At 61.4% G+C, this 24,682-nt stretch overlaps 1 protein-coding gene across 1 annotated transcript; it reads left to right on the forward strand.

Moving 5' to 3' along the window:
* Positions 1–56: 56 nt before the first annotated feature.
* Positions 57–23,470, forward strand: CCDC88B (coiled-coil domain containing 88B). The gene is made up of 27 exons (XM_065407782.1): positions 57–122; positions 886–1,031; positions 1,452–1,560; positions 2,022–2,091; positions 2,261–2,319; positions 4,765–4,848; positions 5,584–5,724; positions 6,019–6,161; positions 6,433–6,514; positions 6,989–7,147; positions 8,782–8,928; positions 10,787–10,925; positions 11,012–11,190; positions 11,802–11,942; positions 13,191–13,976; positions 14,318–14,442; positions 14,877–15,018; positions 15,118–15,261; positions 15,578–15,739; positions 18,537–18,814; positions 19,789–19,932; positions 20,166–20,352; positions 21,728–21,873; positions 22,045–22,140; positions 22,553–22,704; positions 22,853–23,131; positions 23,418–23,470. The coding sequence occupies exons 1-27, from the start codon at positions 57–59 to the stop codon at positions 23,468–23,470; spliced, it is 4,359 nt and encodes a 1,452-aa protein (XP_065263854.1).
* The last annotated feature ends 1,212 nt before the right edge of the window (positions 23,471–24,682 follow it).

The raw sequence follows: 24,682 nt of genomic DNA on the forward strand, positions 1-24,682 counted from the left end.
GGGTGCAGGGTCCCCCTTTGTGGGATCCGCACCAACCACAGAGACCCAAGCAGAGGATGGACAGGGACGGGTGTGTCTGGGAGAGCCTGGGGGATTTCGTCTCGGGTCCCCTTGTCACATGGGTGAGTGTGGTTGGGAGAGGGGAGCTGTGCATCTCTGGGAAGGGATGGGAGCCATGCCCTGGGTGGAGCTGTGCCCCTCGGGGGTGAGGGGTGGGAGCCGTGCCCTTGTGGGGAGCTGTGGCCCTCGGGGGGGCAGGGATAGAACTGTGCAGAATCCTGCCCTCCCACGCCCTGCTGAGCCACCCGCAATCGGGACACTGTACCTACCCCTCTAGCAATGGGGTGGAGAGGGGGCTGGGGTGAGGAGGGAGGGGATTGGGGTTGGGGGTTAAATGAGGTGAGGTGGGGGTGGCTGGAAAAGTTGGAGTGAATGGGAGCTGGGGGTGAGCTGGGGGTTAGAAGTGAGTTGGGGGTTTGGGCTGAGGTGGGGGTGCTCTGTGGGGGTGGGGTGGGGTGGGAGTGATCTGTTGGGAGAGGGAGGAAGGACCCATCCCCAGGGCTGGTGTGGGGGAGGCACAAGCCCCAGAAGGGACCCCCGGGGCTGGGGCCTTCCCTGACACCCTGGCCCTGACACCCTCGGCTGGGCCCGGACTCCCACAGACAGCTTGGAAACGGGCGTGGGGGAGGGAAGCACATCCTGTGCACTGCGAGGGGCAGGGCAGGAGCCTCCATGGGACCCCTATCTCATAAGGGTGGAGACCTTAGGCCTGGGGAGAGGGTGAGCAGGGACCCCCTGGACTGGGAGTGGGGGCACTGGTGTCAGGCCCTGCCAGGCCCAGGTCAGGGAGGGGCAATAACAGCGCTACCTGTCTCTGCTCCCCAGGTGCGGACGCTGGAGAATCTGGTGCCCCTGGGGTGGGTGGAGGACGAGCCCCAAAGTCCCAGTGCCCCAGACAGACAGGCAAGGGCCCGGGAGTATTTCCTGCACCTGGCAGATGGAGCCTTCCTCACCCAAGTCATGGGGCTGATGTGAGTGACGGGCAGTGAGGAAGGGGGAACAGAGGTGGGGAACCAGCTGTGCAGGCAGTGGGGGATCTGGGCTGTGTTGAGGGGCCCAGCTGGGAGGCAGTGGGGGGGTCTGGGCTGGGTTGGGGAGCCCAGCTGGGAGGCAGTGGGGGGCTGGGGCTGTATTTGGGGGCTCAGCTGGGGGGCCATGAGGAGGGGCTGTGTTGGTGGGACCAGCTGGGCAGGCAGCGGGTGGCCCAGGCTGTGTTGGGAGGACCAGCTGGGGGGCTTCTGGGCCATGTTGGGGGGCCCAGCAGGGGAGCAGTGGTGGGGACTCTCAACTGTGCTTGAGGGGCCCAAATGGGGGGCCTAGGCTGTGTTGTGAGGCCCAATTGGTGGGCAGTGGGGGATGTCTCACCCATTCCTTTTATTCCCCCCCGGCAGAGACCCAACCCCGTGGCGTGCCCGGCCACCCCAGAGCCAGCGGGGCGACGAGAGGCTGCGACTCCAGACCCTGCACACCCTGCTGCAGCAGCTTCGCGCTTTCTACCAGGTGGGGGTGCTGGGATGGGGGGCAGCACGCCCAGGGAGTGAACCTCTGTCCCCCGGGGCATGGAGTGGCTGGGGGCCTGAGGAGCCTCGCCCCCTGCTGCCTGTGTACACTTGTGCTCTTATAGGTGCACACTTGTGTCTCTGCTGGCAGTGCACTCTCACGTGCTCGCATTTGCACACTTGTGTCTGTGTACACTCATGCTCTCGTGTTTGTGGGCCCGCTGCTCAGCTAAGTGCACAGGGAGCCGTTCCTCTCTCACCTCTGTGATGTGCAATCCACAGGGGCGGGCAGGCAGGAAGGGGAAGTGGTCAGCGTTTGTGCAGCTCCTGACGCACAGCTGGGGGAGTCATTCACTCCACAGTGACACCCAGGGAGCTCCTCCGGGGGGGTATGGGGCAGACGCAGGGGGAGCCCCTCCCACTAATCAAAGGTTCTTGACATCTAACCTTTGACCTTTGCAGGATGATTTGCAGCAGCTGATTCTAATGACTCCCCCTAATGTGCAGCTTCTCGCCAGAGACCCCCTGACAGGTAACTGTTTGGGGGGGCAGTACCGGGCTCAATGGGTCCATAGGTCTGGTTCTGTCTGAGGAGCTGGAGAGGTGGGATACTGGGCTGGATGGGCCCAGGGTCTGATCACCTGGAGGGGTGAAAGGGGTCTGTCTCTGGCTGTATTCACCCTTCCCTCCCACTGTCTTAGAGCAGGGCATCAACGAGATGCGGAAGCTGCTGCTGCTGCTGCTGGGGGCTGCTGTGCAGGTACGTGGGGGGTCTAGGGGGTGGGGGAGTGAACCCCGCCAGGGAGGAGGGTCTGTGCAGCCAGCACTACCAGGTGTCTCCCTATGCCCCCCAGTAGCGCCCATGGCTGGCTGGGACGTGGAGCAGCCTTCAGTGGGGACTATGGGTTAATGCAAATTTCCTCCCAGGGTTAGGGGTATCACGGATTTCAAGGCCAGAAGAGCCTGCTGTGATCATTCAGTCTGGCCTCTTGTCTAGCACAGGCCAGAGGCCGGCCCTGAAACAATTCCTGATTGAACTTACTGAGCAGATCTTACGGAATAACATCCAGTCGTGGTCAGGGCCGACCCTTGACCAAATGGTGCCCCAGGCGAAGAGCAACTTCACCCTCCATTTGTTAAACTTTTGAATACCTTATTTTTTATTCCATTTGTAGCTCATTTAATGACTTTGATGCACGATTTGAATGCATGATTTATCCCTGTCATATAAGACGATCAATTTGCACACTAGGATCTGTAAAGCTGTATTTATTCATGCCATATATAAGCAAATAAAAAAAAAATTTCCTCTAAGTTTACAGTAACTTTTTAATTTTAAGAATAACTGAAATGTACTAACATCAAGAAATTGAATTTTGCCCCAACATTGGGTGGACCAGTGTTAAGTAGTGTTACAGTAGATGACAGCCTTAGAATGTTAACCCTCATCCTTTAGGTCAAAAGGTCACTTTTCTCACCTTCATTTGTCCAAATCTTTCTTCGATGGACCCAGCAGAGTGAGCAAAAAAACTCCCTCTTGAATTTTTCTTCCGAGCTTCTCATCACCTCATCTCTGACCTCGTAACCAAACTGTTGCTTCTTCCAATGAACACGAGTTTCCTTGAAGACAGGCTCAACTCCTAAGTTTTCCGCCATTTCTTTGGCAGCAGTGATGGCATCTTCAAATCCGTTGTCTGTCGGCCACGACAAAATCGAGGCAGATTCTTGTCAAAGTAGTAGCGATCGCAATGTCCATCGACTGAGTTTGCAATGCCTGACTCACAATGTTTGCTTGGAACAGGATATCATGCCAAACTACAGTTGAGACCAGCAACTGGAAGTCAGTGAGCTGGTTTGCCAGGCTTTGCTCCTCGTGTCAGATTCCGGCCTCGGCTTTACTCGACTGCACCAGCTCCATCAGGGTGTCGTAAACCTCAGTCACTTGGTATCTTACTGGCCTTATGCTGTCAATGCGGCTCTCCCAGAGAACTTCACGTAGCAGCTTCACGGTCAGATTTGTAACATTGTCCGTGAGGATCTTCCACCTGATAGTTGGTGCTGAAAAGAGGATATGTATCCTTTGCAGTACTCCAAAGAGAGATACTGAATGTAAAGAAGATGACGCTGCATCTGACACAACCAGGTTGAGCCACAAGGCACGCCAAAAGCTCTGGGATTCGGCGTAAGGATCCTTGCCTGGACACCACAGTTTCTTCCCTTCATGTTCATGCTGTTGTCACCATATCACAGCTGGGCCTCACTTCACTTCAGTTCTTCTTATATCTCAGACTGACTGACTGGCAACACCCCGCCCTTATATGCCCGCTAGGGCATGGCTGACAATATTCTAGGAGGTTCGAGGACAATGAATCCACAGACGGAACACCTGAAACATTTTACTTCAAACATTCTATTTTCCCTTTTGTCGCTAACAACAAAAACAGCACCCCAAGCCCGGCACCCTAGGCAGTCGCCTGCCCCTAAATCAGCCCCTGGTTGTGGTTTAAACATTGCCAGTGATGGAGAATCCACCATAGCCCTTGGCCAGTTGTCCCCATAGTTAATTCCCCTCACTGGTACAAATTTACACCTTATTTCCAGTCTGAATTTGTCCAGCTTCAATTTCCTGCCACTGGACCATGTTAGACCTTTGGCTGCTAGGTGGAAGAGCCCTTTATTAAATATGTGTTCCCCATGTAGGTATCTCTAGACAGGGATCAAGTCATCCGTCAACCTTCTCTTTGTTAAGCTGAATAGATTGAGCTCCTTGGGTCTCTCACTGTGGCACGTTTTTTAGTCCCTTAATCGGTCTCGTAGCTCTTCTCTGAGCCTTCTCCAGTTTCTTAACATCCTTCTGGAATTGTTGGCACCCGATCTGAAGGCAGGAGTCCAGTAGTGGTCACACCAGGGCATCCCGGGGTGAGGGGGAAACGTGGGTCCTCAGGGCCATAGCAGCCCTCAGAGGCACCCTGAGAAAGAAAGAGAGGCTGACAGCTGTTTCTTTGTGACCCCACATCCCTCCACTCTCTGTCCCTCCTCCCCCTCCCACTCCATGCCGCCTCTTCTCCCCACACACCCCTACCTCTGCACATGCCCCTCGGTGCTGTCTCTCCTCTCCTCCCCCGCACCTCCTCCCCCCCTGCACCTCCTCCCCCTGCACCCTGTCCTCACCCCCTGTGCTGCCCCATACCCCCTCCCTCCACAGTGTGAGCGGAAGGCGGAGGTCATTGAACGGATCCAGGGGCTGGACATCGAGACCCAGACTGCGTTGGCCGGTGCCATCCAGGAGGTAAGAACACCCACTGTTGGCACGACCTTTCCTTCTGCTCCTTGTGGCTGGGTCCCCTCAGCTGAGCCCCCAAGGGACAGTCACCAGGTGGCACCCCATCGGGCAGCATCAGGCTGCACTTGCCCAGACGCAGGGGCTTGAGGGATAATGGGGGAGCTGTAGGCAGGGAGGCTGTAGCACTTGTGCAAGAGTCTGGCATGGGCAAGACTGCTGTGCGAGGGCTGTGAGAGCCGTGGGAAGGGGAGGCCGTGTGAGGAGCTGGCATGCGAGGGGAGGCCATGAGGCATGTGCCAGGGCAGACATGTGAGGGGAGGCCGTGTGAGGAACTGGCATGTGGGAAGGGGCCGTGTGAGGAACTGGCATGTGATGGGAGGCCGTGTGAGGAGCTGACATGAGAGGGGAAGCCATGTGAGGAGCTGGTGTGCAAGGGGAGGCCATGAGGCATATGCCGGGGTGGACATGTGAGGGGAGACCTGCGAGGGGAGGCTGTGTGAGGAGCTGGCGTGTGAGAGGAGGCTGTATGAGGAGCTGATGTGTGAGGGAAGGCCATGTGAGGAGCTGGCATGCGAGGGGAGGCCATGATGTATGTGCCAAGGCAGACATGTGAGGGAGGCCGTGTGAGGAGCTGACGTGCGAGGGGAGGCCATGTGAGGAGCTGGTGTACAAGGGGAGGCCATGAGGCATGTGCCAGGGGCAGGTGTGCAGGGCTTGTGACGTGTTGCTCTTGTGTTGCAGGTGACACAGGACCCAGGGGTGGTGCTGAGCCTGCAGTGGGGGGCACTGGCTGAGCTGCACCCCCTGGAGCTGACACGGGTCCTGCAGGAGCTGTCCTCCCGGCTGCGGGGCCTGGTGCAGGAGCGGGATGCGAGTGCGGAGGTGAGGGAGGCCCTCGGGCACATTCCTGCCACTCCCAGCCCTCCCTGTGTTCCTCCCCCCCTCCGCAGCCCCCCACCTCTCTGGGGGTTTTCCTATCCAGTGCCCCCTGGGTTCCCCTGACCCCCCAAGGCTCTGATACCTCTTCCCCCTCATGCGGTCTCCTTGAGCTCTCCCCATCCCTCTGCCCCCCTCAGATCCTTCTTGTGCTGCTCTCCCCTCCCCCTTCCACTGTTCCCTGGACATTTCCCACCCCCACCCGTTCTTCCCACCCCGTCTAACCCAGCTGTCTTGCAGAGGCTGTGGGAGCTGCAGCAGGAGCGGGAGGTGTCGTCCCCCCATGGCCCGCTGTCCCCCGAGGGGGCCTGGGACAATCGCCAGCACCTCGGGGTGCAACTGGCTGACGCCCGGGGCCAGGCCCGGCGCCTGCGCCAGGAACTGTGAGTGGGTGGGGGGCACTGATGGGAATGGGGTGGTTCTGGGATGGGGGGACAGTTAGGATGGGGGGGGAGGTCCTAGGGGTATTAGGGGGCACAGAAGACAAGAGGGGGATCCTGAGATGGGGGGTTCTAGTGAGGAGGGGCCCTCAAGGGGATTGGGAATAGGTGTGAGGGAGGTACCTGGGGATCCCAGTGTGTGTGTGGGGGGAGGCCATGGGGTTATCCCTGACGTGCCCTCCTGGGGGCTCTGACCCCCCTTACCCCCACCCAGGGAGGAGAAATCTGAGGAGCTGCTGGATCAGCGCCAGGAGCTGCAGGAGCTGGAGGCCGAGTTGAGGAGGCTGCGACAAGAGGTACCGACCCCACCCCGCAATGCCCTGGGCCCTGACCCTGTCCCCCCCCGCCCCCAGTGCCCTGTTCCCCCAGCCCCAATGCCCTGGACCCTGACCCTGTTCTCCCCCACATGCTCTGTTCCCCCAGCCCCAATGCCCTGGACCCTGACCCTGTTTTCCCCCCGCCCATGTCCTGTTCACCCTGCCCCAGTGCCCTGGGCCCTGACCCTGTTCCCCCCCCGCATGCCCTGTTCCCCCAGCCCCAGTGCCCTGATCTTGTTCCTCCCACCCCAGTGCCCTGGGCCCTGACCCTGTTCTCCCTGCCCCAATGCCCTGTTCCCCCCGCCCCAGTGCCCTGACCCTGTTCCCCTCACCCCAGTGCCCTGACCCTGTTCCCCCTGCCCGTGTGCCCCTGTGCCCTGACCCTGTTCCCCCTGCCCCTGTTCTCCCCACCCTCAGTGCCCCAGGCTCTAACCTAGTGCCTCTTCCCCCCAGCACCGGGCGGTGGCGGGCGAGGCGCGCTTGGCGGGGCTGTACCGGGATGAGCTGGATGCCATGCGGGAGAAGGCGGCCCGGGCTGAGCGCCTGCAGGGAGAGCTCTCGGCCCTGAGGGAGCGACTGCCCGCGCTGGAGCGGTGCCGGGGCAGGCTGGAGGTGAAGGAGCATGGGGTGGAGGAGGCACAGGGGATATGTCATGGATCCACAGGATTGGGGCTATGCCCCCAGCTTTGGAACAGTGTCTTGGAGGAACTCCACCCCACTCTTCCTTCAGGGCAGGCCGCCTGCTGAGACTGACCCTCTGGGGCACCAGCCCCTCTGCCCCGTGCTGTGAAGAGTCCAGCTGAGACAGGCTCCTGGTGGAGACTTGCCCACTGTGGAGGGGTTAATGCAGTGACACCAAACCGCACAGAGAAAGGAAAGTAACGCCTAGTGCCACGTGGTCGGCTCAGATCCCAGCCAGGCTTAAGCGATGCTCTCTGACTTCCTCCTTAGTCAGTCCCCAGGGGAGAGTGAGTGCCCAGGCCCCTTCCAGCAGCCAGCCCATCTCCCCAACCCCCCAGTCCTCTGGGCACCAGCTGGGATCTCTGGAAATCCAGAGTCACTGGAGTTTATCTTGTCTCTCTGCCCCTCAGTTGATTGGGTGAGTTTCAACCAGTTCTTTAACAGCTCTTCACAGGGAGGTGAGACATGCTCCCCCCATCACAATGTCTCTAGTTTGCCCTGAGAGCAAACTTAATCCCTCCCCCGCCAACCCTGCAACAGAGAGGGGAAATTGGGGCACACATAGGATTCATAAAAAATACCACAAAATTCCTAGTTTGTTACAAGGCGGCGGGGGGGCGGGGGGAGGCTCTGGGCTAGTGGAGGTGATAGTAAGGGGTGAGGGGCTAGTAGGGACCAGTGGGGGGGGGCAGTACTTCTTGTCAGGAGGAGTGGGGGGCTGTGGGGCTGTAAGTGGCTCAGGGGGCCAGTGGGGGTTTCTCAGCAGGAGGAGTGGGGGAGGGAGACAGAGGGGGTCTGTGTGACAGTTCTCGGGGTACCCAGGACTGTGAGTCACCTTGTTACCCCCTGCCTCTAGCGAGAGGGAGTCTTGCCCATGGTTGGGTGTCAGCTCCCTACCCCCACCAACCTGTCAGCCCCCACACATTTTCCTCTGTGCTGTGCCTGTCTTTGCCTTGCACCCCAGCCCAGAGCCCCTTTGAAGCCTTCCTCTGTGATTCCTCGTCCGATGCTGGCTACTCACAGAAATCCCAGATCCTCTGCCCCCAAAGGAGCAGTGCGCCCCAGCTGACTAGTTTTACCTTAAATCACTGCTCTTGTAAACCTCACGCTTATAATAAAACTCAGGTAGGTTTCGTTAAGCAAGAGCAGAGATTCCACCAGAAATGAGAGTGAAGGAAACAAATAGTTATAATACAAAACAAAATCATAAAATGCTCATGAACCCTCTCCTAGCTAAAGAAGTACGTTCCCCGCCCCCCCAAAAAAGTTCAGTCTGTTGCAGAGCTGGCTGGCTTCATGGGAACCAGGATCCAAACTTCCATGAGAAACACCCCAATCCATAAGATGTTTCCTCAGTGAATGGTTCCAGGGCACCTCTCCCCATTCCGTGTGATACTGAAACAGTCTCTTATCTCTATTCCTAGATAGGGCCATCCCCTGTCTGTGGTAATGGCCTGTGTGGCGGTCAGTGGGTCTCGGGGGGCTCTGATGGGGCACTATCCCTGACAGGAGGGGGTATGGGCCAGGGGATCTCGGGAGCTCTGACCGGGCTCTCTCCCTGGCAGGAGGAGCGGGCCTTCTCCCAGGCCTTGCTGGACAGCAAGGCCCAGTTGGAGGGGCAGCTGGAATCCGCCCGCGCCCGGGCCCAGCACCTGCCCCAGCTCGAGAAGGAGAATCTGCTGCTGCGGAGCCAATTAGAGCAAGTTGAAGAGGTGAGACCCCCAACCCCAAACGGCCTCCTGCACCCTCTCCATGGTGCCCCCTATGGGCCCCTGTGCACACAGCCTGTCCTGTTACCAGGCTAAATGCTCACTGCCCCTGGCTGGGCTTTCCCCAAGTGACCCCCACAGGTGCCAGCTGGGATCCCGTGATTCACCCCTCTCAGAGCAGCCCCTGGGGACAGCCACGGGTGAGCCAGTGGTCTCTGTGTCTCAGTCAGGCTGTCAGCCGTGTCCCTGGCAGCCTGGCCGGCCTCTCCCAGCTCACCCAAACCTCTCTCTGTTCTACTGATGTGCGGGCTCCTTTGACCCCAGGCTTAGCCTTGGGAAGACAAACACCCCCCGGGCTAGCCGGGGGAACTGCTCCCCATTGCCACTGTTCCCATCACTCCTTTGAAGCTGGTACCTGAGAGGCTCTTCTCTGTGTCTCTGTTTTCCCTGCCCTGCTCTGTTCTAGCTCTGTGCACTCGGGCAGGCAGCAAGGCACAAGGGAAACCCAGTCACACAGAGCCCTCAGAATAAATGCTACAGACCTTTTCCCCAGTCTGTCACACACCTCACAGCGCCTCCTGCTGGGAGAGGCCGGGCTGGAGTAGCAGGGACCTCCCCCTGCAGGCAGTGCTCCTGCCCTGCTCCTTACAGCGCCCCCTGCTGGGAGAGGTAGGGCTGGAGTAGCAAGGACCTCCCCCCACAGCCAGTGTTCCCGCCCTGCTCCTTACAGCGCCCCCTGCTGGGAGAGGCCAGGGCTGGAGTAGCTCTCCCCACAGCTAGTGCTCCTGACCCTCCCTATGGTGCCCCTTGTAGGACCCTCTCAGAAGTGTAGGGAACCCCCTATGTTAACAGTCTCTGTGTCATGGATTCACAGGGTCTGGTCTATGTCCCAGCCTTTAACCTGTTTCCTGGGGGTACCCCTCTATTGCGCTGGGCCCCAGGGATCTATACTGTTCTGCAGGGGCAGGCCAGTGGCCTCCATGACTCCAAAACTGGGCCTTTGGGCTCCAGCTACCCCGTGTCCCTCCTTGGCTCCCTGCAGCGAGTCCAGCTGAGACTTTTCCCCCATCAGGGCGCAATGCTCCTTAGGCTTGGTCTCCACTGAAAAGCTGACTCGACCCAGTGGCGTGGCTCAGGGCACCCGCCTGAGTGACGCAGTGAAGCCGAGCTAACCCCCAGTGTAGACAGCGCTAGGTCGCTGGGAGAATTCTTTTGCTGACCTAGCTACCACCTCTCGAGGAGGTGAATTAACTACAGGGCTGGGAGAGTCCCTCCGCTCGCTTGGCAGTGTCCGCTGTGAAGCACTGCAGCTGTGCCACTGAAACGTGTCAAGTGTCGACAAGGCCTCAGTCAGCAACGGCAGCAACACCAGGCGACTGGCTCAAAACAAGGGCACCTTCGTTCATCACCTGGTCAGAAGTCTTGGGGTTAGCGTGAGAGAGGCCGGCTCCGGACAGAGTTCCTGCTTTGCCGTGCCCCGGCCCCTGCTTCCCCTGAGTTTCATCCGTCCTTACGTTCTTATGTCCTCTCCCTGTCCCCTTTGCCAGTGCCGGGGCACCGCCATATGGCTATGAACCCCGCTCTTCCTCCCCCTGCTTCCCGACACCTCTCGTCTTTGCTCTCCGACACAGCCCTGCCACGCTCACTCAGCTGCCTCTGCAGCCGGGAGTTTGCTGTCTCGGGGGGTCTGCTGATGCAGCCCAATCCGGACCCAGACCCTCGTGCCTCCTGCTCCGTGCCAGGAGCAGCATTGTAGCCCCTCTGTAACCAGTGGGCAACTATACCAAGGCCGAGGGGGAGACGCACACTGTTCATAAGGCTATTACAGAAAACTCCCGCATGGGTCACCCTCTGCCCCCAGGAGCGGGAGCGGGAGCGTCAGCGGCTGGAGGAGCTGCAGCAGGAGAAGGTGTTGCTGGAGGGGGAGCTGAGGCAGAATTTGGGGGAGTCCCAGCACCTATCCTGGGAAGAGGAGCAGGAGCCCAATGAGGCTCCCAATGGTAAGTGCCTCCTCCTCCCCTTTCCCCCAGGCCCCCCAGCTCCCCCCCCCCCCCCCGCTCATTGATGTGACACTGTCTTCCCCCAGACCCTGCTGAGACTCCCAAGTCCCTGAGCTATGAGGTGACCGAGGTGACGTCCAGCCGCCTGCTAGCACTGGAGCGGGAGAACCAGGAGCTGCGCCGGAGGCTGCAGGAGGCACTAGAGGCCCCGGGAGAACCCAGGAGTCCAGGCCTTGAGCAGAAGAATAAGGCCCTCAGCAAAGAGGTGAGGGAGATGGGGCTCCTAGAAGAAAATTCAAGGCCCTGTCTGCCCCACCCCTCAGCCAGCCAGTCCCCCGGCCCTGGGGCTGGATTGGAGCTGACACCCCCCAGAGGGTGTCCCATTCCTTAACCGGGGGCTATCTGGGGAGGAGTCTAGCGTGTGTCAGGGGAGTGTCTCCGTGTTGTTTTTTTGGTGATAGGAGGGGTTGTGTGTGGGGGGGAAGGCTGTATGTGAGGGTTTGAAGGGTGGTATCTCTCTTGGGGAAGCCTTGTGGGGGGTCTATGTGTTGGGGAAGGATAGAGAGGGGGAGTCTGCCAGGTTTTAGCAGAAGGGGGGTGTCTGGGGGCTGTGTGTTAGAGAGGGTGGGGGAAGGGGGATCTGTGGAGGAGGCTGTGGTTGGGGGGACAGGGATAGGTTGTTTCTGTGAGAGAGTGATGGGAGATGAGGTGTCTCTGTGGAGGGGTCAGTGGAAGGGGGGAGGGGTGTCTCTCAGGGGGTCTGTGTGTTGGGGTACAGGGGGAGAGGGTGTCTCCATGGGAGGTGTCTGTGGGGTGGGGAGAGGGCTGTCTCCATGCCGGCCCAGTCCCCCCTCAACCCCCAGTTGCCTGGCACAGGTGCAGCGGCTGGGGGCAGAGCTGGAAGCCCAGCGGGCCCGGAGCTGCCAGGAGCGGGAGGAGCTGAGCGCCGCCCTGCTGGGGGAGAAGGAGCAGCTGGAGCGGGAGCTGCGCAGCTTGCAGGAGCAGCGGCACTGCGAGGTGGGGCACGGTGCCCGGGGGGGAGGGCAGGGCAAGGTGTGCAAGGGGTTGTCATTTGGGGCAGTAGAGGGGTGCTGCAGGGGGAAGGCAGCAGGCCCAGGAGTGCCCCTAGCGTGGTGCCCCCACATGGCTCAGGCAGCATGAAGGGGTCAGTCCCATTGCCTGGAGCCCTGAGTGGCTGGAGGAGTGGGTGGGCAGGGTGGGAATCCCGTCACCCTCCCTGCTGCCAGCCTGTCTCCCATTGGAGGAGACCAATGCCATGGCAGAGCATGGGGACAGGGGATTGGCTGCAGGTTGTCACAGATTGACAGGGCTGTTACACCCCAGCCTTTACACAGTCTCCCAGCAGTGCCAGTGACCCCTTTAGTGCACCAGACCCCAGGGCAGCCATGCGGCCTCAGCAACTCCAGGTTTGGGCCTTTGGGTGCCAGCCCCCCTGCTCCCCCGCAAGCTCCCCCGGTCAGTGCTGCTGCGACCAGACTGCCATGGAGACTCTCCCTTCTCCGGGAGCGACGCGCCCAGAGATGATCTGCGGCGAGGCCAGGCAGCCTGGTCAGGCCGAGGGAGCATTGATTAGTCACCTGGGATCCAGCATCGCAGGGTCCTCAGGCCGGCCTGGGAGCCCAGGCTTCTGCCAGAGCCCGTGTTGGTGGGAGCCAGGACCCCAGCATGTCCTGCTGTCCTGAGACCGAGCTTTGCTCTCTGCCCCTTCAGGGAACGGCTACGCTGCAGTAATGGGGTGTGAGTGCCGCTCGTGCAGACATAGCGGAGCTAGCTTCAATCTAGCAGAGCAGCGAAGCTGCAGCAGCATGGGCTAGTGCCCGAGTAATGCCCAGGGTGGCAGGCAGGCGTGGGCAGTTGTCTGGTCTGGAAGCAGAGGGCACCAGCCATGCCTCATTCCCCTCAGGAATAGCAACACCAAGCCTGTGGGCGCAGAGGCCTACACAGGGATCATAACCCTATTACCAAAACTGCCCTTTTTTGGGTGGGGCTGGGGGAGGCTCATATGGCTTAGGCCAGGAGGACACATGGGTAGGCAGGAGGCTCAAAGGCAGCCTGGCCCCCTGGGGATCAGCCTGGGGCAGGGCCCTCCTCTGAGTTCCCACCACAAGGGGCAGGAGGCGCCCTGGGCTGGTGGGGGCAATAGAGGGCATCACTCAGTACATCCAGTTACTATGCTATTGCTGGGGGCAGGCTAGGACATGCCAGCGAGTCCCTAACCAGCTCTGTTCCCCTTCCCCCCAGCAGGAGTCTCTGCAGAGCCAGGGGGACCCAGGCACCTGGGCCCAGGAGCAACAGGAGGCACTGGCAGAGAGTGGGCGCCGGCTGTGCCAGGTGGAGGAGCGGGCATCCAGCCTGCAGGAGGCATTGCGCCGGCTGGAGGCCACTCACGCCAAGGCCCTGGAGGGGCTGACGGCCTCCCAGGAGGCCCGGGGGCGCCTGGAGCAGGAGCTGCTGAGACTGCGGCAGGAGCTGGAGCAGCAGCGCCTGGAGGCCCTGCTGCTGGGGCAGCTGGAGGCTGAGGCCCAGGCGCTGGAGAAGGAGCGAGAGGCGCTGCGGGCGGAGTTGAGCCAAGCCGAGCAGGAGCTGGCGGAGGCCCGGGACAGTCTGGAGGCAGAGCGGCAGCGGACTGGGCGCCAGGCTGAACAGGCGCGGGAGGCCGCGGAGGAGTTACGGGCGTCCGAGCGCGAGCTGGGCACCCTGCAGCGTGGGCTGGAGCAACACAAGGCGGCCCTGACCCAGCTGGAGGGCGAGCGAGGGGCGCTGGAGGCGGTGTTGAGCCAGGCTGAGAGAGAGCGCCGGGCGCTGGACAAGGAGACCCGGCGTCTGCGGGCCCAGACCCAGGCCCAAGAGGAAGCACTGGCAGAACAGGGCCGCCGGGCCGCCCAGCTGGAGGCCCAGAGCCGGCTGCAGGCGCTGGAGTTGGGCGGGCTGAGAGAGACAGCGCAGCGGCTGCGGGAGCTGGAGCAGGAGAGCAAGGGGCTGCGGGAGCAGCTGGCAGCCGAGCGCAAGGCCTCAGCCACTCTGCGGGAGGTGATGGGGGCACCAGGGGCAGGGAGCGCCAGGGCTGTAAGGAGCAGGAGTGGGGTGGGGGGAAGCTCCTGTCTACTCCAGTCTGGACTCACCCGGCAGGGGGCGCTGTGGGGAGCAGGGTGGGAATGCAGACGGGGGGCGGGGGGAGTTCACAGCTACTCCACCCCAGCCTCTCCCGGCAGGGGGTACTGTGGGGAGCACCTTGCAGGTGACAGTAGGGGACAGAGAATGGCGATGGTAGTCCCCCCGCATTGGTCAGGGGCCTGGTTGGGGTAGTGGAGGCAGGAAGAGGGGCCATGGGTCCCCCCCCTCAGTGCTCAGAGTCCTCCTTGTTCCTGCAGGAGCTGCTGAGCGAGAAGGTGAAGGGACAGGAGCGGGAGGCTGACCTGGTGCGGCTGCGGGAGCAGCTGGAGCGGCGGGAGGAGGAGCAGCGCCTCCTGGAGGAGCAGCAGGGCACCCAGCAGAGGTAGGCATCTGCAGGAGGCCATACCCACACTTGGGGTATACTGGGGATCTTGGGGGGGATGGAGAGGAGAGGGGGAATAGGTGTCTTGGGGGATAGACTGGTGGGGTTTGGGGGACAAGGATCTGGGCGGCTGGGGAGCTGTATGGGGGGCAGAGGATCTGGACAGGAGGGACTGGTGGAAGGGATCTTGAGGAAGGGTGTCTGGTCATGGGGGTTGGGAGGCAGGGATCTGAGAGAGGGGGCAGCTGGTCATGGGGGCTGGGGGGGCAGGGATCGCAGGGAGGGGGGCAGCTGGTCACGGGGGAGGCTGGGGGGGCAGGGATCTCAGGGAGGAGAGGCTGATCATGGGAGAGGCTGGGGGGCAGGGATCTCAGGGAGGGGCTAGGGCAGTTTCCAGGGGCTCCTGGGTGTAACGTGCCCCTCTCTCACCCTAGCCAATACCAGAGCCTGGAACAGCGGCTGGAGTTGTCCTTCAGAGAGATGCTGGCTCTGAAGGAGGAGAAGATCGGCGCCCTCCGCAGCCAGGTGGAGGAACTGCTCGTCCTCAATCAGCACCTGGGGAAAGAGCTGCGCCAGGTGAGACACCACCCCCAGCGCCCTCTGCTGGGAGAGACCGGGGTTGCAGTAGTAGTGGACTCCCTCCCTTTCACCCCCTTCCTTGTTCTCCATGTCCAGGTGAAGAGCAGCCCTGGGGCCCCCCTACCCGAAGTGCCAGGGGCCGTGGAGCAGGGCCAGGGGAACCCCGAGCCGGCGCTGGGGCTTCGGGCTGAGCCGGAGAGCGACACCCTGAGCAAGCATCTCATCGAGGTGGAGCGCAGCGTAAGTCCAGGACGCAGGGTGTATTGGGGGCCTTTCCTTTGGGGTGAGGCAGGATGGGGGCTGGAATCTGGTGCCCTCTGGGGGCTGGGTTCCCCCTGCCCTTGGGGTGAGGCAGGGAGGGGGCTGAGATGGGAGGCCCCTCAGGGAGTCTGGGGGCAGGGGTGGGGGATGGAGGGAAGGGGCTGTGCCCCTCAGTGGACTCTGTGGGGTTAGGGATTCCCGTCCCCTCCCCTCAGCAGGGGCAGAGATTGTGGAGCTGGAGGCTCCTCGGGGGAGCTAGGGATCCCCCCATCACTTGCTGATGCTCCCCCCACAGAACGCGGCACTGCTGGCAGAGAAAGAGGCTCTGATGGGGCGGCTGGGGCAGCTGGAGTCGCAGCTGGGCGCCCTGCAGGGGGAGCTGCTGAGCCTGCAGGGGCAGAGCGGAGGCCTGCGGGAGGAGAGTGGGCGACTGCAGGCCCAGTGTGGGGCCCTCCAGGTGAGACAGCCTGTCTGAACCTCCCAACCCCCCGTTGTCCTCACACAGCCCAGTGTGGGGCGCTCCAAGTGAGACAGCCTGTCTGAACCTCCCAACCCCCCGTTGTCCTCACACAGCCCAGTGTGGGGCGCTCCAAGTGAGACAGCCTGTCTGAATCTCCCAACCCCCCATTGTCCTCACACAGCCCAGAGTGGGACCCTCCAGGTGACAGCCTGTCTGAACCTCCCAACCCCCACTTGTCCCTCACACAGCCCAGTGTGGGGCCCTCCACGTGACAGCCTGTCTGAACCTCCCAACCCCCATTGTCCCTCACACAGACCAGTGTGGGGCCCTCCAAGTGAGACAGCCTGTCTGAACCTCCCAACCCCACGTTGTCCTCACACAGCCCAGTGTGGGGCCCTCCAAGTGAGACAGAGTTTAAGGCCAGAAGGGACCCCCAGATCATCTAGTCTGACAAGTCACCCCAAATAATCCCAACCAGAGCCCTCAGGAGCCCTGCCTGTTGTGAGTCCCAGGCAGAGAACAAGGGAGCTGAGGGGCCCCCAATACCCGAGGCCCCTGCTCCGGCAGGGAATCGCTGCGATGAGCCATGCCCAGCGGATCCCAGCAGGCGACCCCTGCCCCATGCTGCCAAGAAAGGTGAAAACCCCCAAGGTCCCTGCCAATCTGACCTGGGGGAAATTCCTTCCCATCCCCCAGCCCGGTGATCAGCTGGACCCTGAGCATCTGAGCAAGACCCACCAGCCAGGCAGCTAGAGAAAAGCTTCTCTGGACCAGCTCAGAGCCTGGTCCACCCTGCCTGGTGTCCTGTCTCCAGCTGTGGCAGATCTCTGATATTTCAGAGGATAATGAAAAAAAAACAACCAAACCCCAAATTAGTTTTGGTGAAAAAAAGAACCTTCCTGATCCTGCAGGTGGCCGGCTAAAGCCCTGAAGCATAATTAGGAACATAAGACATAAACCAGGAGGGACCCCCAGGGCTGCCGAGCCCTGCCCCCCTCCGCCATAAACAACCCCATCATGTAATCCGAGTCACAAATGTATCAAGCTCTATTTTAAGACTAGCTGGGTGTTTTGCCCCCACAATTCCTATGGGGAGGCTGTTCTAGAACCTCCCTCCTCTGATGGGTAGAAACCTTCTCATTGCCCGCCTCCGGGTATGGCTGTACCTCAGGCTATCCTGGCATAGCTCTGCCAGCACAGCCCCCTAGGGTACACTCAGTCTGCATCGACAGAAGGGGCTTTCAGTCGGAGGAGGAACACCGCCTCCCCAAACGATGGGAGCTGTGTTGATGGAAGCCCTCTTCTGTCCCCAGTGCTGTCTGCACTGGGGGGGGGGGGGGAGGTGTCACATCTGACTGATGTTGATAGAACTTTTCTGTGTAGACCAGGCCTCCTTTGATTCCTGGCCAGTTTGTCCCCATTTGTTCTTGTGCCAACGTTCTCCTTTAGCTTCAGTAGCTCTTCTCCCTCCCTGGGGCTAAACCCCCTGGTGTATTTATAGAGAGCGACCAGATCCCCTCTCAGCCTTCGCCCGGCCAGGCTAAACAGGCCCAGCTCACTCAGTCTCTTCTCCTAAGATCAGTTCTCCTCTCCCCTGATCAGCCTGGGAGCCCTTCTCTGCACTGGGCCAGTTTGGATCCCTTGTTCCTGAACACGGGTGACCAGAACTGCGCACGGTGTTCCCGCTGAGCTCTTCCCAGTACCTCAGCCAGGGGCATTAATGCTTCCCTATCGCCACTGGAAATCCCTCACCGGATCCAGCCTAGGATCGCATTGGCCTTTTTTTTGGCCACCTCACAAAGGTGGCTAATGGCATCCTGTGATCAACCCAAACCCTGGGGCTTCTCTTGCCCTCTCTGTTGCTTTCAGGAGATGAACCCCCAGGCTAGAGGAAATATTAGACCAGGAGTCGGCAACCTTTCAGAAGTGGTGTGCCGAGTCTTCATTTATTCACTCGAATTTAAGGTTTTGCGTGCCAGTAATACATTTTAACGTTTTTAGAAAGTCTCTTTCTGTAAGTCTATAATATAGAACTAAACTATTGTTGTATGTAAAGTAAATAAGGTTTTTAAAATGTTTAAGAAGCTTCATTTAAAATTAAATTAAAATGCAGAGCCCCCCGGATCAGTGGCCAGGACCCGGGCAGTGTGAGTGCCACTGAAAGTCAGCTCGCGTGCCGCCTTCGGGACACGTGCCATAGGTTGCCTACCCCTGTATTAGACCCTAGTGGCATGATCTTGCACTTTACACAATTTCATCCCATGTCTATCACTCCGGCCCCCAAGATTTATCCAGTTCTGTCGGTGTAATATTCCGCTCCCAACTCTGTGTCCTCAGCAGACTTCGTTCACATTAATGAAAATATTAAATGGGATCAGGCCCAAGATTGATCCTTAATCCCCTGGCAACTTCCCTCCAGTCTAGAGCTCAGCCTTCTGCACAGCCCATCACCTTCTCTCCTTTAGACAGGTCCCTGGGGAGACACCAGCCCTCTGAATTCCCCTGCCCCCCCCACTCCCCTTACCCCCAGATTCAGTGCGGGACCCTCCAGGTAAGATACTAACCCCCCAAACGTCACTGCCCCACAAGAAGGCCCAGTGTGGAGCCCCCAGGTCAGACACTGCGTCCCCTGGATGCCCCTTGCTCCCCCAAACCCTCCTGCCCCAACCCCAGATCCAGTGCGGGACCCTCCAGGTGAGACATTGACTCCCACTCCCCTGTGGTTCTTGCTCCCCTGCATGATCTCCCTTGTCCCTCCCCTGCCCCATGTCTCTCGTTGCCCCCTCCCTGGCAGGTGGAGCAGGCGGCGTTGCTTTCCCAGAAGGCAGCACTGGAGGCCCAGGCGTCGGAGCTGCGGGAGCGACTGGCAGGGCTGGAGGCTGAGGTGCGGGTGGCCCGGCAGGAGCGGGATGAGTGGCGCGGGCGCCATGAAGGGCTGGTGCGCAACCATGACAAACTGGCACTGCTGCACGAGCGCCAGGGCGCTGAGCTGGAGGGGCTGCTGGGCAAGCAGGCCGGCCTCAAGGGGGCACTGCGGGCACTGGAGCAGGAGCACCGAGAGCTGCAGGACAGGTAACTGGAGGAGGCTGGGGGGCACCAGGCCAGGGAACCCCCCAGGGCAGGGGTTGGGGGCACGTGGCTGTGACAGGCCAGGTAACCCCAGGGGCAAGGGGAGCTGCAGGGCCAGGAAAGCCTGGGGAGGAGTGGCTGAGAGGGCACAAGGGGGCAGCAGGCCAGTTAACCCTATGGGAGGTGTCTTGGATCTCCGGGGGTCTGATCTCCCAGCCTATCTACGGTCCCTCTGGGAGGAGCTCTGTTATGTGCCAGATCCTGGGCTTAGCATTTCACCAGGCCGAGTCCACAGCTCTATATGCCCAGGGCTGGGTCTCCCGGCTCCAGCACCTCTGTGGCTCTCCAGCCAGTCCCACTGAGTTCAGAGGAGCTTTACCCCGCCAGGGAACCAGGCACTCGGGGGGGATCTGCAGCGACCCAGCCCAGCCTGTTCCAAGCAAGCCGGGGTTTATTAATCCCCTGGAATCCAGCATTACAGAGTCCCTCATAGGATGGGGAAGCCAAGATCCTGGGAACAGCCGGCCTAGCCCTCACCTCTCAGCACGGGGAGGAAGCCCAGGATTCCTCGGGTGGATTAGCTGCTGAGAAGCACTGGTGACTGCGACTGGGTGTGAATTACGTAACTGTCAGGGGAGCTCAGCACGGGTCCCTCACCTAACGCCAAAGGGGCTGGGAACCCACCCAGGAGATTTGGACTCAGGGCTGCTCTACACTTAAAAATTAGATCGACCTAACTACTAGGAAAACGTCAGAGGGGGAGGGGGCACGGGGAGCTGCAGGGCAGGTGACCGTAGGGTGTCATGGGGGGCATTCTGTGGGGGTAAGCGAACGTGGGGCGCAGTAGGGCAGGTGACTGTCGAGGGGACACTGGGCAGGGCTGCAGGGCAGGTAAGCATGGGGGAGAAGCAGGGGTCAGTGGGGCAACCTCCTGGGGGTCCTGTGGGGGTCTCTCACCCCTTTCTCTCCCCCTCCAGGCACAGCCATCTGGTGGCACAGCAGGCCGGGCTGGAGCAGCGGGAGGCAGCCCTTCGGGGGGAGCGGGAGCGGCTGGAGGGGGCTGAGCGGGAACACCGGCAGCTGGGGGAGCAGCACGCCCGGCTGCAGGACGAGCATGCACGGTAACCGGGGGGGGACCCCGGGATATGGGAGGCGGGGGGGCCTGCAGGTTAGGGCAGGTGGTGAGATGGGATGGGGGAGGGGTCCCTAGCATATGGGGGCAGTGGGAGGGACTGGGATGTGGGGGTAGTGGGAAGTCTGTAGGTTGTGGGAGATGGGGGTTATGGGGGCCAGCATCGGGGTCAGTGCGTGGGCGTCCCCTCGTAGTCCCCCATTGACCCCTCGCCCCGCGCAGAGTGCAGGTGGCACTGGCTGCGGCCGAGAGAGCGCAGGAGCAGCAGCAAGGGGAGCTGCGGGGCCTGCGGGGCCGGCTGACGGGACTGCAGCTGGAGCAGGCGCGGCTGGAGGCTGAGGGCACCGCCCTGCGGGAGCAGAACCACCAGCTGGAGGTGGCGCTGGGCCGGATCGGAGACCAGTGTGAGGTGCGCAACCCCTGGTAACCCCTAGTCCCACCCCAGCCTGAAACCCCCACTGTGTGTCCCCCCAGAGACCAGAGCGAGGTGTGCAACCCCCTAATGCTGCCTGCGGTACCCCTGCCCCCCAGCCTGAACCCCCCATGGCATCCCTACTGGGGAGCAGAGCGAGGTACGCAACCCACTACCCCCAATTCCACCTCTGGTACCCTCCAGCCCCATTCCCCCAGCCTGAACCCCCCATTGTATCCTACCCAGAGACCAGTGCAAGATGTGCAACCCCTGACTTCCCCCAATCCTGCCCCCCAGTCTGACCCCACCAAGAACACGCACAGTGCCCGATACCTTTCTCTTCCCGGCCCAGCTCTCCCACACTGCACCCTTTGTTGGAGACCCATGCAGACCCCCGATACCGCCAGACCCCCACCCGGTAGCCACCTGCTACGGATCCACAGCTCCAGTGCTCTGGAGCAGTCTCTGGGAGGACCCCTTCAGTGTGTCAGCCCCCGAGGGTCACACTCTCGATAGGGCAGGCCTCTTGGCTTCACCACCTCCTGGGTCGAACCTCGGAGCCTTCAGCAACCCTGGGTCATGCCGCGAGCTCCCCTCAGCGAGTCCACCTGAACTGGACACCTGAGGAAGACTGACACATCCAAAGGGAGCAGCAACCCCTCCCCCCCCCCCCCCCGATTTCCTTAAACTGGAGTGACTCAGCCAGCGCTGTCACAGCAGGGGGGTTTATTAGATGTCTGGAACACAGCCTAGAAAGTCCTTCGTTAACACAGAGAAGGGAAAGTTACAGCAAAGTCCTTCTGGGTCTGTCCAGAGCCCCCTGACCCCCCCCTCTTTAGTCCCAGTCACCCACACTTAACCCCACCTGGCCCCTCCCCAGTCCTTTGTCCTGTTCCTGGCAACCATTGTCACCTGGCCCTCCTCCTGAGCCCTTTGTCCTCCAGCTGGTCACACCTGGCTGGCTCCCTAAGGAGGGGGGGCCATCCATGTTCGTTAGTTGCCAGGTGCCAAATGTCCGGGCAATTGGACTGGCCTTTGTCTTCTGGGACTCTCCATGGGCATTGGGCCCAGACCCCAGGCATCAGAGACGCCTGCATCTCTGGGTCTCTGCAAGGGGTAAACCATCTTTTCCTTCCACCTAGTTAACCAGGCACTACATAGGGGAGCCCACTATTCATCCAATTCTCACTCTGTCACACCATCCACAGCCCAGCTCCCCCTGCTCCAAGCAAACAATGGGAGCTGGTCCTCCCTGCTGAACCCCCTGATCAGAGAGTACTTTCCCCATTCTGCACCTCCAGCCCCCCTCCCTCTGTGAGGGGGAGCCCAGAGGGGCCTGTCCTGTCCTATCAATAGCTCTGCTGCCTCCCAGCTCCTGGCCCAGCTGAAGGGGAACCAGGAGGAGGAGAACCGACACCTGCTGCAGGAGATCCAGAAACTGAGCCAGGAGAACCGCAGCCTGCTGGAGCGCAGCATGGAGAGCCGGGAGCAGTACCACTCGGAGCAGCGCCAGCACCTGTGAGTGCCTCCCGAGTGCCTCCCTCGGGCCAGTGGGGGAGGTGTGCAGGGAGGGGGCAGATTGGTGAGGCTGTCTGGGGGGTGTCGGGGGCGCAGGGCAGTCTGGCTGGGGACTACAGCGGGCAGGGAGCTCACCCCCAGATTCAGACGCTGCCCTGTGCTCACCCCCAGGGATAAGCTGAATGAGCTGCGCCGGGAGAAACAGAAGCTGGTGGAGAAGATAATGGACCAGTACCGGGTGCTGGAGCCAGCGCTGCCTAAGAGCAAGTGAGTGTGCCCCCCCCCTCCGGGCTGGCCCCAGCTACGGACCCCCTAGGGGCCAGCCCCAGCCACGGACCCTCCCACTGCCATGGACTTCCACACCTGCCCCCTCAACCAGGACCCTTCTCTGCCACCCTGGGCCCCCCATCCTCTGAAACAGACTGAGCCACCAACCCTCCAAAGCTGGCCTGAGCCAGGGGACCCCCCTTTTTCCTCAAACTAGGGATACACCCCCCAGAGCCTAGGACCCCCAGGGCCAGCCTGAACCAGGGACCCTCCCTGACAGTTGACCTGAGTGCCCCTGCATGGGTCAGTGTTGGGGGGGTGGAATCCCCCAGGATGCTTGGGGGGGGGCTGGCCTAGGTCCCCCAACTCCTGCCAGGAAGCATGTGACCCTCTCTCTTCCTCCACCCCGCAGGAAGAGCAGCAACTGGATCGCGGACAAGATGAAGAAGCTGATGAAGCCGCGGCGTGAGCCCTCCCGGGAACAGCAGCGCCCCCTGGCGCAGGGGGCCAATAGCATTGAGAACCTGCCGGGACTTGGGCAGGATGGGCGCGCACCTGATGGGGGTGAGTGTCCGGGACCCTCCACCTTGTGGGGTGTGGGGAGGAGAGATCAGGACAGGAGATGGGACCCAGGCATCCGGGATGGCAGTGCAAGGTGCTCCCACGCAGGACTCACCATCCCCTGCCCCACTAACCCCTGCTTCGCCCACAGACTCCAGCGCCCCTGCCTCGCCTGTGCCCCTGCGCAAGGCCAGCAGCGTGCTGAGCCTGCCCGACACCCAGCGGGTGCACCTGCGGCTAAACCGGCGCAAGCTGAGCTCCCGCGTCCTGGTCAGCGAGTCCTTCGGGCCTGGGGACGCCACCCCCCGGCAGCGCTTCCGCCAGCGCCAGCGCCCCCTTGCCTTCCTGGGGGGCTCCCGTGAGGAGGCCGCTGCCCCCTGGGAGGCCCAGGAAGGGCAGAGACTCCCCAGTGCTGGCAGCGAGGAGGGAGGTGAGGTGTCAGGGACTGGGGAGGTGTCATCCCCGGATGGGGGACAGGGGCTGGGGGGCATCATCTTTGGATAAGAGGGGACATTGGGGGTGTCCTCCCGGGGGGGGGGGCAGAGAGAGAGATTCTCCCCCAACAACCAGAAGAGAGGGGGAGGAAGAGTGGGGGTCAGGGAGGGGATCCCCTCTGGAGTGGGGGGCTTCCAGTTGGAGCATGGCAGGGGATCCAAAGAGCTGAGATTGACTGGGGGCTTGGGGCAGCTGTAACTGGGGATCCTGTCTCTGCCCAGGGCTACCGCAAGGGAAGGAGAAGGCACCGCTCACGCCCCAGCTCAGTCAGTGAGCCCAGCTCAGCCCCGCCCGGATGGCAGTGACGCAGGGAACCGAACCAGGAAGGGGTCCTGCTACAGCCCCAGCTCCCAGGATCCTCCAGCCACATGCCAGGGGCCCAGAGAATTGGCTCTGCCCCCCCATCTAGCCCCCGATCCCTCCCACCCCCCCGGGACGAGTCCTGCCCTGACACTGGGGCGGGGCTCAGGATTTGTATTGTATTTCTATAATTTATTAGAAATAAAATGTATTATTTATCATCCCCTCTGCTGTTGTCATTCCACACCGCCCCACCCCTTCACTCGCCCCCATCCCCCCTCCATTTCCTCCCCTTGCCCCTCTCCCGTTCTCCCCCTCCCCTGCTCCCCCCCAGGAACCGTTGGGAAGGAAGGGGGTTTCCTCCCAGCCCCCGCCCCCATCACTCTTGCATCATCAGTTCCTTCCGCTCTCATGGTTACACCACTTTCACAACCGCAATCCAGGAGCCCTTTCTACCCCCTTCATCTCTGCACCCCCCGCTCTGCACCACCTCCCCACTGCACCCCCCCGCTCTGCACCACCTCCCCACTGCATCCTCCCACCTCCCCACTCTGCACCACCTCCCCACTGCACCCCCTGCTCTGCACCACCTCCTCACTGCACCCCCTGCTCTCCACAACCTCCCCACTGTATCCTCCCACTCCCTGCTCTGCACAACCTCCCCACTGCACCCCCTGCTCTGCACAACCTCCCCACTGCATCCTCCCACCTTCCCTTTGCATCCCCCACTCTGCACCACCTCCCCACTGCACCCCCCACTCTGCACCACCTTCCCACTGCACCCCCTGCTCTGCACTACCTCCCCCACCTCCCCACTGCACCCCCCCTGCTCTGCACCACCTCCCAACTGCACCCCCCATTCTGCACTACCTCCCCCTCCTCCCCACTATAGCCCCCCCACCAGCTCTGTACCCCCTGCTCTGCACCACCTCCCGACTGCATTCCCCGCTCTGCACCACCTTCCCCTCTGCACTCTGCGTGCGTACACACACACACACACACTCACTCACTCTCTCTCTGTTCCACACCTCCACCCCCACCTGAATCCCTCCATCCATGGGGCAGGCAGGTGGGGGAATCCAAGTTTGCAGGGGAGCTCAGCTCACAGTGGGATCCTGCCCTTTTCAGGTTTGTCCGTGGGAGTGGGGTGCAGGAGGGTCCTCAGGGAGGTGTGTGTGGACCTTGG

The sequence above is a fragment of the Emys orbicularis genome, chromosome 7, assembly GCF_028017835.1.
Source record: "Emys orbicularis isolate rEmyOrb1 chromosome 7, rEmyOrb1.hap1, whole genome shotgun sequence".
NCBI classification, from domain to species: Eukaryota; Metazoa; Chordata; order Testudines; family Emydidae; genus Emys; species Emys orbicularis.